General features: G+C 30.4%; 1 protein-coding gene across 1 annotated transcript in view; it reads right to left on the bottom strand.

Moving 5' to 3' along the window:
- LOC107440203 (lens fiber major intrinsic protein) overlaps positions 1-8,957 on the bottom strand; it is a 42,633-nt gene extending 33,676 nt beyond the window's left edge. The window contains exon 1 of the mRNA XM_021144889.3: positions 8,085-8,957. Within this exon, the coding sequence (XP_021000548.1) occupies positions 8,085-8,786 (702 nt within the window). The 5' untranslated portion in view covers positions 8,787-8,957. The remainder of the gene's footprint in view (positions 1-8,084) is intronic.
- Positions 8,958-12,331: the final 3,374 nt, after the last annotated feature.

Genomic DNA, 12,331 nt, shown 5'->3' with positions numbered 1-12,331 from the left:
CGTTGAACAGCCGACCCAATTTTTGGGTTTCCGACTACTAATGTCCAACTCCGTAGTCTTGCAATTTTGAATCCAATCCAGAAGACAAGGAAACTTCTGGATTAAGTATAGGGAGGAATTTGCTTTCGTGGAGAACTTTCTGATGGAACTAATTCGCATGGAGAACAAGACCACGCGAACCTCCCACGGTTAGTCTGACGGCAAGGGGACTCTAATCCATGATCCGTCTACTACTGAGGATATTTCACGTCAGCACTGTGGTTGGTGCAAGCATTCGTATCGACCAGCCATCACCGGGATCGAACCCCGGTTCACCTCATTGGAAGGCGAGCGCTCTATCCCCTGAGCCCTGGCGGCTAGCAGCTGTAATATTGCATCGATAAGATTTTTTCAAATCTTAATCGATATGATAAATTAGGTAAATCGATATGATCGATATGATAAATTAGCTTTTTGCATATTAAATTAGGTAAAAATACAACGTTCTCGAAAACCCAATATTTGAGCATGTTTAGTAAATGTGGAAAATGTAAAAATCAAAATACACATTTAGGTTTTACAGTAATGTCAGATTTTAAATAACATGGAATTTCAAGATACATTTTTAATACAAAAAAGATTAATAATTATACATTTAAAATATCAGTCATAAAACATATAACACAGCAATCTTAATTTAATAATTACTTATTTATATTGCTTACTCTTATGATTGATTAGTGGATTCTTTGGTCGGAAAAATCGGAATGAATTTAGTTTTATAAGCAATTATTCAAAGATAATGAAGTGTCTCTGAAAACAAATCATAAGCAAACAATAATTTTAAGACAGTGTTAGATGATTATTCCGAAAAGAAAAATAATATTCCGAAAATGCGCGCCATTTTATTCCAATTAAATACGTTTAATTAATGTCTTTAATGCACTTAACGTAATCAATACAAAAAATGTGTAGCTTGGCATTTATTGGATAATTTTTAAAATAGAATAACAAAGTAATAAATTTATGGGATAATCTTTATAAAAAACAAAAATTGATATATTCACTCCTTCGCATCGGTTAATGAGATTATCATTTTTAGGATATAGAATGTATAAAGATAACTTTAGACCATAACCGAGAAAATTATTTACTTACATCGTAAAGAACAGGGGACATGAAATAAATTATTGATTTTATAGAAGCTGATAATTGGCTTAGAAGTAAGCTTTTGGGACAGCTAAAAAGCATCAAAAGAGAAAAATTCCTTAAAAAGTTTTCTGCTCTAATAATTGGATATTTCCCCCTTTACTAATGAATGACAGAAAATAACTTTATTTTCATTATTTTATTCACTGTTGTTATTCTTTTTTATGTTCCCGAATCAACACTTTTTTTTGGGTCTCAATTAAGGGAGAACACAACTGATAGATTTGTAAAATAAAAGAAGCGTTTCGTCTTTTGACATAATTCGATAGATAGTATGTGCCAGGGCCAGAAAAGTCTCAAAAGTATTACATGCCCTGCTAGGCATGTTAGCGTACGAAACACATACCTGAATAAAATTCTTACGTGTCCGAACATATTTTTTCTCGAATGTTTATTAACCAAAGCATATGAATGTTACTATTATTAATCTCTCTCTCAGAAAAAAGAAAAAGAGAGAAAAAAAAGGACGATGTATCATTTATTTTGTTCTAAGAACTATCTGAAGCAGTTCTTCGGACGAAATGAAATCAATGAATCGGTATTAATCAACAATACAAATTTCTACACAAAACTGAAAGTTATAATATATAAGGCTAACATGCTAGTACAATTAAAAAACTTAAAATAATTCACTAAAATTTTTATATATTGTTATTTCCTGCACTTCTCAGAGAGTTACGTTGAATTAAGCCTCTAAGAAATCCAAAACAAATATTAGAAGTTTTCACTTTTTCCTCAGTGGAAGGACAGCCATGGATGGGCCTTGTCCTTTCTAAACAGTTTAATACCACGCGACTCTGTTTGTGAACTTGTCTTTCCACTTAGTTTCTTAGATCACTATTAAGATAGTCCAAGCATCATAGTTTAAGCTATCCTTATCTTTCGAGTACTAGTTGGTTTGTCTATAAATATTCTTCAGTGGTCTAATTAAATGTTAGGTCTAATTAGATTTCGTTAGTTCTAACTAAGTTTCAAGCCCATTTTAACTTTTGGATGTTAATAAAATTAATTATGTCTCATTCTTCTAAAATCTGTGCAAGTCTAAATCCGTTCTTCTCCAAATGCAATTTGCTTAAACACCAAAAAAAAAAAAAAAAAACATTCTTATTAATTTTTTCTCAAAAATAGTCTGTATTTCCTTATTTTTTCTGTTAGTTCCCAAGTTTCAGATGCATGTGTTAAAATACATCGACTTTAGCATTTTAAAATGTGTTTTTTTTCCTGCCATAAAGTTTGATTTCAAGAATATTTGAAGCCAAAGAAGAGGCGGTTGGCAAAAGTAAATTTGCTACGGATTTCAGCTGCTTATTTATTCTTTCGAGAGTAATTGCTGACATATTTATATCTTCTTACTTATTTTATATTTCGAATTTATAGTTTTATGATTATATTTGACATATTTGGAAGGTCATTCCCTCAAAATAAAGATTTACTATATTCAGTAAGTAATTGCTCACGACAACCCACGATAGTCGCAATTTACCACAATGATGAAATTTTTTCTGTTATTTATCTCTTACGGGGCCCAGAAAAAACCTATTACCACAATATCTATATCAAATAATAGCATGTTTAGTATTGATTAAAACGACTCCTATTACTACTATTCCAGCAGTATAAATTACCAAATTTAATTAAGCAACTTTGGCGACAATTACATTTTGGGAATCAGAAATCCGAATCCGTTGAAAAAAAAGATGTGTTTATTCAGAGAAAGTACGTTTTTGTGCCTGATTTCGAAACATAAAATATCGTCTACGCTAATTAATTAGCTCATTTGAGATCACCCCTCGAATTATTATGATTGAGTCTTAGAACGTGAAGATCCGATCATTAGGTCAAAAGTCAGTCAGGGCTCAGGGTGCTCCGTTTTTTTGCACTTTACATTAATGGTGGCAAGTTCATATATTTTTTAAAAAAGAAATAAGTATGATTTTAGAGAGATAAAAAAAACAAGCTTACTTTATATTATAAATACTTTTTCATATAATTAATTTCAGTAACGTTTACATCTTATATATTATAGATTTCACTTTTCTCCTCTATCTTTGATACCGTGCATTTGCCAAATCCAGTATTTTGACAATTTTTTAAAATCAAAATTTGAGCTGTGATTGGTATTTTACGGTATTTCTAACTTAATATTTACATGCTTTTCTGAGTATGGAAAGGTAAAAAAAATACCTGTTTTTAATCTTCAAAATACCCTAGGTATGTCGACCAATGCAATTTTCTAGCAGTGATTTGTATAGTTCGCAAATAAAAAATTGAACAACCTGAATAACTTTTGATATTATAATCGGATGATATAATAATTTTCACGCATTAAGACTCAGTCTTAATGGCTAGAGGGCATGGCTGTAAATATGATAATTAATTAGTGCAGACTATATTTTAGGTTACAAAATCAGTTATAAAAATGTACTTCCACTGAATCATCCTACCTTTTTTTCGACAGATTCGAATTCTTGACCTTCCAAATATGGGAGGCAGCTGTCAACTAGAACGGAAAATATTGTCCCAAGAAAATTTGGACCCCTGAGTGCCAATTTTAATTTTTGCGTATTATACCATCTTAAGATCTTTTTAAGCGAATAGAAATTTTTCAGCCCAGAGTCATGAAATTAGTTTATTCAAAGATGATTTCTTTTAAAACTTTTTTTTATAATTATTTGTTACTTTTTTAATATTTTATTTAATGATGGTCAAGATTTTTTTCCCCAGAATTATAATATTCATTTATTCAATGGTGATTCCTAGCAAAAAATAATTTTTAATAATTTTATGTTTAATGTTTGAGTTGATAATGGCCGAAAAATTTTTAAATTGCAAGGTATATAATTTTTACGTCATTTTAAACAATGTATTTTTATATGAAAAGATATAAAACTTGAACGCAATTGGTCAAATAGTTTTCGAAGAACTAAGCTTTAAAAAAATTATTTTTTTTTAAAAATTTGATAACTCAGAAACTATTTGATCGATTGCCGTCAAATCGTTTTTGTATTGCCATTTAAAATTAAATTCTTTAAATTAAAAATATGTGTATCTAAAATGTAAAAATTTTCGCGACTTTATGTTAAGAGAAGTTTAAAAAAATAATAAATAATGAGTAGAATTTTAATTTTCATGCATTATTTGTCGATCCGAATTTCATACTTGTGTGTTAAATATTTCTATTCGATTTAAAAGCTCTCGAGATACGGCGAAATACACAAAGAATAAAATCAAAATTAATGTGTCCCAACTTTCGACCGTTCTTCTGACCGACCAAACTAGTGCAGAGATGCCAACTTGCTCCGGACAGCAAATATATATTTTAAAGTGGTAGTTTATCAATTGTGATTTTTGATTTAATAACTTCAATTTAGTAGATTTTTATCCACCACTATTTCCAAACAATTCGTAGGTTTACATAATTCACCACTTTATCGACATATGTCACGCTTAACATATGAAAAAGCAAGCAATAATAGTCAAATATTTGCAAAATTTACTTAGTAGTTATAAAATTATTTTGGCGTGTCCGGAGCAGTTGGCAGCTCTGCTAGTGGGACTATATTTCCCAGATTGCGGCGGCTACCGTTTATTCAAATAAAGAATCCAAATCCATCGAAAGAGAGATATGTTTATTCAGAGAAAGTATACGTTTCTTTTTTGTCTAATTTTGTAGCTTAGAATACTGTTTGCAGTAATTAAAGTCAGGCTCTCGAATCATTTAGGTTGAGTCCTAGAAAGTAAAGATCCGATCATTAGAGCAAAAGTTATTCAGAGTGTTTCACTTTTATTTCGTGCACTGTAGATTTAAAAATATTATCCTAAGAATTTAAGTAGAAAATGATACAGCTCATTTTAAATAGACACTTGTAGAGATAAAATAAACATTTGTTTCTTCAAAACGTTTTTCGTGTTTGCGTACGTGATAATTTTCTCATTTGTGCTGATTAGACTAAATATTTAACAACATGTAAGTAACTAAATTTGTATTTTCGTTGCACGCAGGACTTGTCTTGATTACGCTTTTAGTTTTTAATCAATTGGATACAAACTCATGAAAATTTTAAGTTCATCAAGAAAGAAATACAGTAGTAATTCTTTGTAAGATGATTCATTACTTTCATTTAAGACTACGAATGACTCCACGATTATAACAGAAAACTTAGATTTGATTTATTTTATTAATAAATTATAATATACCATTACTTTTAAAGGATAATGGAAGTTTTATTAATGTTACAGCTAAAGCTCAATATTAACACTACCTTGCTTATTTCCTTGCTTATCTGTAGATTAACTCAGGTGATCCGTTGAAGTGCGGAAAAAAGTGTTTTTCGCAATTAATTTGGGTAATATGCTCATTAACAGTCACCACATCGTTAAAGTTAAAAAGTTTGTTTCTTTCATTCTATCAACAAATTAGCTGATTGTTTGATTTTACTTATTGACTTTATTTCTCAGATATTGAAAAATGAATAAACAATGTTATGTTGTTTTCTTTAATTGTAATAATATTTTGAACCGTTTGATTTTTTGTATTATATATTTTTAAGTGATTGATGATCGGTTCTATCAACTAATGTGTTGATTGTTTGGCGGTAGTAACTCGATTCTTTGGTTACCAAATAATGAATAGTTAACATTACATTAATTTAAGCGGTAAGGAACAATGGTGTTGTTTCAGCAAAGATTTTATATTTACTTTAATGAGAGCCTAGATGGTAATATACTCATTATCTAAGTAGTTCACCGATTACTTTAGTCGTTTGAGAAATGGAACATTTTTGGCACAAATTAATCTAGTTAATCTACACATTAACTCGATAACAATGGGAAAGAATTTTTTGTTTTGTTTTGATTTCATCCGATATCAAATCTGCAGTCGGTTTCTTTTCCTAGAAGGTACAGTTTTTTCATGACGTTTTTAGTCTTTCATTTTTTCCGAAATGTAGAAATTTAAAACCGTTATATATCGCACGGAGTCGCATAAATGTTGCGACAGACTACCAGGAGGGCACATCCTCAGGATTATAATTGCACATAAACCTATGCCCGGAAATATCGTCATAATTTCGAAAAAGCACAAACAACAAATGAATGGCAATTGATTCCAACGTAAGCGTTACACACGTTAAATACATAGAAACATTTAAGAAGCAAGATGACAGTTTGAAATCGTTTCAAAATTTTAAGTCACATTTCTGAAAAGCACAATTTTATTTGTACTGGACATTTAAGTTGTCTTAATACGCATTATTCTGTTTTGGAATTTTTAATTATTGTTCCTACTTTCTGGTTTTAATAATGGTTTCTATTTTGACAATAACTATGTTAAAATTTTTAAAAATGTATAACTGTATGTTAAAGTTTGTACCATGACTTTTTAAACTTAGAACGAGGCTTATAATAAAATTGGAATCAAATTAAAAAGGTTTACATGTATTATAATTCAAATTTCTATTTTTAAATGCCATGGGAAAAACTTTACGAATCATACAAAAAAAAATATAAGTTGGTTTGTTTAACGATTCTTACTATACAAAAGGTTACCAAAATGCACTGATAAAGCAATAAAACAATCAAATGTATTAAATTTGCTATTATCAGGAAGAATTGGATTCAATTGAATACAAAGTTCTACATGGAAGGTTAAACTTGTCGCAAAGAATGGCGGCATTATTTACAAATATCAGCAAAATACAGAATTATTATAAAACCATCATTTAGCATATATTTTCAATTAAATGAATAATCGAAAGATACTGAAGTGGAAACAACTAAAGTGGAAAGATTTGAAACAGAAAACATAAAGTTGCCAGCTAAAATGGAAATTGTATTATCCTTTTTTCGCTAACAACCTTACGTTTTCTTTTTTAAATCTCTTTTGTTTTATTCATTCACATCTTGTGAATCTTGAGAATGGGCGCCCATATTTGAGTGACTGAAATATTTATTACCATCATTATATATTTTGAAGCAAATGAAGTTTTTATATTATAAAGTAAATCTATTTTCATTTCTTGAAATATGTTATATTTTAAATAAAAGTTACCGATCTTTATATTTCAGTCGAAATATACTTCACTTTGGTTATACGTTAACTTTCTTGGTCTATTATATTCGTTTTAACTATATTAACTATCACGAATTATTAAATAATTTGCACATAAGAATAGACTATTATACTACTTATATTTTTAAATTCAATTTACATTAAATTTATATTTATTACTGTTTAATTATTTATTTGTATGTTGAAAAACTACTTAAAGTTATACTATGGGATAATTTTTTGCACATCTACAAATAATTTCGTTAGGTTAGAAAAAATTAGTTCTCGTAGTAACCAAAAGCTAAAAAGATAATTTAAAAAACAAGTTAGTGGATGATGGTAAGAGAGCAAAAAAGAAGAAAGAAAAAAGAAAGAAAATAGGTTTAAATCTTATCCCAATAAAATAAAATAAAACGTATTGATTACTTTTAGTTGAATTATTTTTAATTTTGATTCATAAGTATTTAAGAAACAGAATTAGTGCAAAGAAGTCGCGAGGAAAAATGAGCGGTTACAGGAAGGGGCGAAATCTTTTAGTATATATGACAGCTTAATATGTATTTAGTGTAAATAACCATTTAGTACTCAAAATATATTCTAATAATGTAAATATAGGATTTTTTAAGCGATAGTTTCCCTCTTTCATTTATTAAAATTTTAAATTTATTTCTTTTAAAATCATTTTATTTTTAATTTTACATTTAATTTTCATCGTAATCTATTTTCTAACAAGTAAATCATTATATGTAAAAACCATCTATAACTATTAATTTTACAATTAATATTATCGTGATAAATTATATGTCATTTTATTTTTAGGAACAGAAGATCAAAAATGACCACTTACTGCAAGAAGATGACCGACGACGTAAGAGAATCCAATAGAGAGAGCTCTGAATCCCATGTCAGTCCTATGGGGGTCCATGTTAGAAAGCACCGTGATGACCACTACGACGGAGGCCAGAAATTCGATTCCGAATGCTTCGGATGCTGCTACTCCAACAGCTGGTTCAGTGGCACCCAGTCCGGCATTCGGTCTTTGTCCTTGTGGAGTCAGGCCGTACAATATTCCGGCACCCGCCAGCCCACCAAGACACTGTGCGGCAACATACGCGGCACTTCGTGTTAGACTGATGTGCCTGGTGACCAGCAAGGCTATGGTTACTGCCGGATTCATGTGTCCACCACTTACTTGGCCAACACACTGCACCAGAGTAGTCACTGCTAGTCCGAAAGCGAGTGCTACGCGTAGCTCCACCGCGGCGGCTGTTATTTGGTCAGTTGGAGGAGCTTTCCATCTCAGACACGAACCACAGCCCAGGACGGTCAGGAGAAGTGTGGCCAAAAACTCAGTTCTGACCGCCTTCCAGAAATGTTGGTTGCATAATTCTTCTTTGAATGTAAAATCTTGTGGCAAAGATTCCATGTAACGCTTCATGTTTTCTACGGGAGAGTAACCGTTGGTGGGTCCGGGTGGGCCATTCAGTTTATTGGCCGGATTGCCAGATCCCGACTCCCCGATGGAATAGAGCTCGTTCGGACTGGCCATTGCGGCTGGCCGGTCGACCAACCCCACTTAGCGAGATTGAATCGTCCGGCAACGGAGTCTGCTCCTTATCGTCACCCAGCGCCTTTTGAAAGTGCCGGATCTTTCGCTCCCGGATCTTCCCCAGCTGATGCCCTGTCGGAAATTCCCTATTTTTCCCTTTTTCGCTCTGGTACGTAAACATCGGGGGAATTTGTTTGATGTGTGTTTGATGTTACGCATGGGCGGCTTTGGAGAGACTGTGGGGGGAGGGGGGCTAGTATTGAGAAAATGTGTTTTTCTGTGAGAAATGTGAGAAAATGTTCAAATAACATATTTATCGAATGTCTGAGAACAGACCCTAAAAAGATGTTAGAATTTGTTTGGCTAGATATTTCTTATGACTCATTTTCAGATTATTTTTTAAAAATATTTTTACAATTTAATTCGGTCAGAATTAAAAACTTTGTAAAATATTTATTTTTGATTTTAATGAATATAAAACTTTGGGGGAAAAATAGAAAGAAAGTGAGATAAAAATCTAAATTTGTGTTGAACCATATAATCTTTTAAATATGGTACAAATTTAGGAGCTTTGAAATTGACAGCTCGAATCTGTTTTCCACATTGAATTACATTATTCATAATACTAAGAAATTCGTGACCGTGTGTTTTTCTTTTAAGTAAAGAATTGATTGTACTAGAGTACTGAAATATGGAAAGCCCAGGTATCCCCAAAAAAGTAAGAAGTGGTAAAAACTTAATTCATTTTTATTTATTTAATGTATTCAATAATTCAATCGTAACTACCATCATGAGTTATATTGCAAATTATATATATTTAGAGCAAAACTATTGCACGGATTCGCTTACTGTAGTATACTGAACGAAATATGCTAGGAAAACTTACGAATTTTAATCTCTTTTATTAGATTTTTGCTTTTCTCAATTACCATTTTTAGAGTTTTAGTTATACGTGAGACATCTGACAGCGGTTAAGGGGACAGTTTTAGTCAACAAGTTTTTCTTAAAGGTCGAACATTAAGCATCATTGCCAATCAAAGAGCAGATAACTTTGTTTTCTCAATTATTTACAGAATAACATTAGTGATAGTTTTATTTTTAGTTTTTAGCTCTATCAGAGTTTTTCATAAAAAGAATGAGTTACCTTAGGGATTTATTGTCAGGCAAGCTCAAGAAATCAGTTGGATTGGCATGTGAGGGCCATGTCTTCCATTTAGTGTTTTGAAAGCTACTGTGTTTATTAATGTGCTTATAGTTACTATTTTGAAACATGTTTCTATATACTTAAATATTCCCTTGCTATTAGGCTAACCGTGGGAGGTTCTCGTGGTTTTCCTTTCCATTTTAACGTAAGCACTGGTTAGTTCCATCCAGAAGTCCTCCACGAAGGTAAATTTCACCCAATACTTGATCGAGGAATTCCTTGTCTTCTGGATTAGGTTCAAAATTACATGGCTACGGAGTTCAAAGACGGTTATGAAGTAAAATATATACCTAAATTATGCAAAATCAATGGTAAGTGAAAAATATTAAATTAGGCATCATAAAGGAAAAGTAATAGAAAAAGTAGTTTGATTTCAGTAAAGTTTGACTATTTTGAGCTGGAAGCGTTAGTTATTGATGCCTACCTGAGTGCTACGTCTACGTGATACTGCGCATAGTTAATCTTTATTTTGATAAGCGTTTTACTTTAATTAATAGCTCAAAGTCACATTGAAAAGCAAAAAAAAAAAAAAAAAAAAAAAAAAAAAAAANAAAAAAAAAAAAAAAAAGAAAAAAAATAGTTACAAGAAAATTAGGAGTCATTTAACATTTTAGCTCAAGTCTGTATATACCCTTTAGTTTTGTGCATCACTGGATAGCGTAGATTAATGTCAATTTATTGAGTACTTAATTTTTTTATACACCGACTAAGGAACAGGAAGCAGATAGGTTTTTGAAATTAGTATCTTAATTTTGTTAAAATTAGACTAATTCTTGCGGTTATGGTAAGTATGATTGGTAATAGAATAATATTGTGCAGTTATAATTGCTTCTTAAAAGAGTGCATTTGAAATATTTAAAGAAATGCATTTTCTCAAAAATTTTAAAGTGGAAATATTTTTTTTTTATTTATTACTTTTTTTCTTTCTTTTCACAAATAATATCAGATATAGTTTCAATACTTTTTAAGTTTAAATAGATTATATCCACTGGAACCTAATCACAAAATAGTTTTGTATCATTTGAATATTATGTACTTGATAATTTTCGCAATTTCCAGTCCAATCAATTAGCTATTTAAAATTTTTTTTCAAGTTTTTTTTTATAAAAATGTTCATATCTCCATACATATTTAAGCCAGATTTACGAAATTTTATGCAGTCATTGCTAATATCAACCTAAGTTACAGTATCAGTTACAAGTTGCTTGACTTTTGGGATCATGTGTTCAAAAATACTTCTTTACTTTCGTAATTTAAAGTCGGTCCCTAATACCCCTGGAAGCTTTGAACTTTATTGCCAAGTAAGAAAAATCGCATGAATCAAACACTTCTAATATTACAGAATAGACCTCTAACTATTTCTTGAGAAATTGACAAGAATATCAAAAACTGAAAATGTCTCTTCCTTAAATGTAGGGTAGAGTATCTGCTTTAATTTAATGGTGTCCAAATTATTGTTGAACAACTTTATTTTATTGAAAATGAAACTGCAAAGAGTGTTTTATAGATTGGCCAATAATTACTTTAAACATTAAGGAAAAATTTCTCTTGAAGCGGGAGAAGTTGAAAATTACGTAATTCTTAAGCTTTATTAACTGTTGTAAAGATGTTTAAGATAATGAAGTCAAGAGTGCATTTTTAGACTAAAATCAGTTCCATTTCTATTTTACCTAATTTTTTTATATGTAACAATAGAAAAAATATTAAATTTTAAGACATATCTACATTAGGTTTGAGTGGGCAAAAACAAATTTTAAAAAAAAAGATTATTAAAATAATTATTCATGCAAATCAATTTATATATTATTCAAAATACAGATAACCATTCAGATTTCAATTAAAAAATACTAGATCTTTTGAAAATTAATGATTATAAAGTTCTTTGGCAAAAATTTGAAAAAATTGTTCATATTAGTGCCCTCAACTCAATAAGAAAAATGTTTACCCAAAAATGGTCCGACAAAATTTCAACCTGTTATGAATGTTTCGAAGTTTCGAGATTGTCAAGACTATTTCAGTCTGTCTATTTTATGAAAATGTTGCGATTTTGATTTCTTAGTATATTTGTTTGTCAGGATTTTGATTTGTCAAATTTTATCTGTGTCGATATTTTGAAAAAAAAAGGCGTCAACGATATTTGTACAAGCGCAATTTCGTGTCTGAAAGTTCTAACTTCCGATAAGGCCTTTAAAAAATTTCCATCGATAATGAGGATGTCACGAATATGAATTTATGAACACATTTTCTGTGCTTAGCATCAATTTAAAAAATTCAACTTATTAAGGAAGATTTTTTAGGCATTTACAACGTGTTTTGCATCAAATGGTAAAACAATGAAATA

This window comes from Parasteatoda tepidariorum, chromosome 2, assembly GCF_043381705.1.
Source record: "Parasteatoda tepidariorum isolate YZ-2023 chromosome 2, CAS_Ptep_4.0, whole genome shotgun sequence".
Taxonomy (NCBI): Eukaryota; Metazoa; Arthropoda; class Arachnida; order Araneae; family Theridiidae; genus Parasteatoda; species Parasteatoda tepidariorum.
This window is presented reverse-complemented; position numbering and strand designations above follow the sequence as displayed.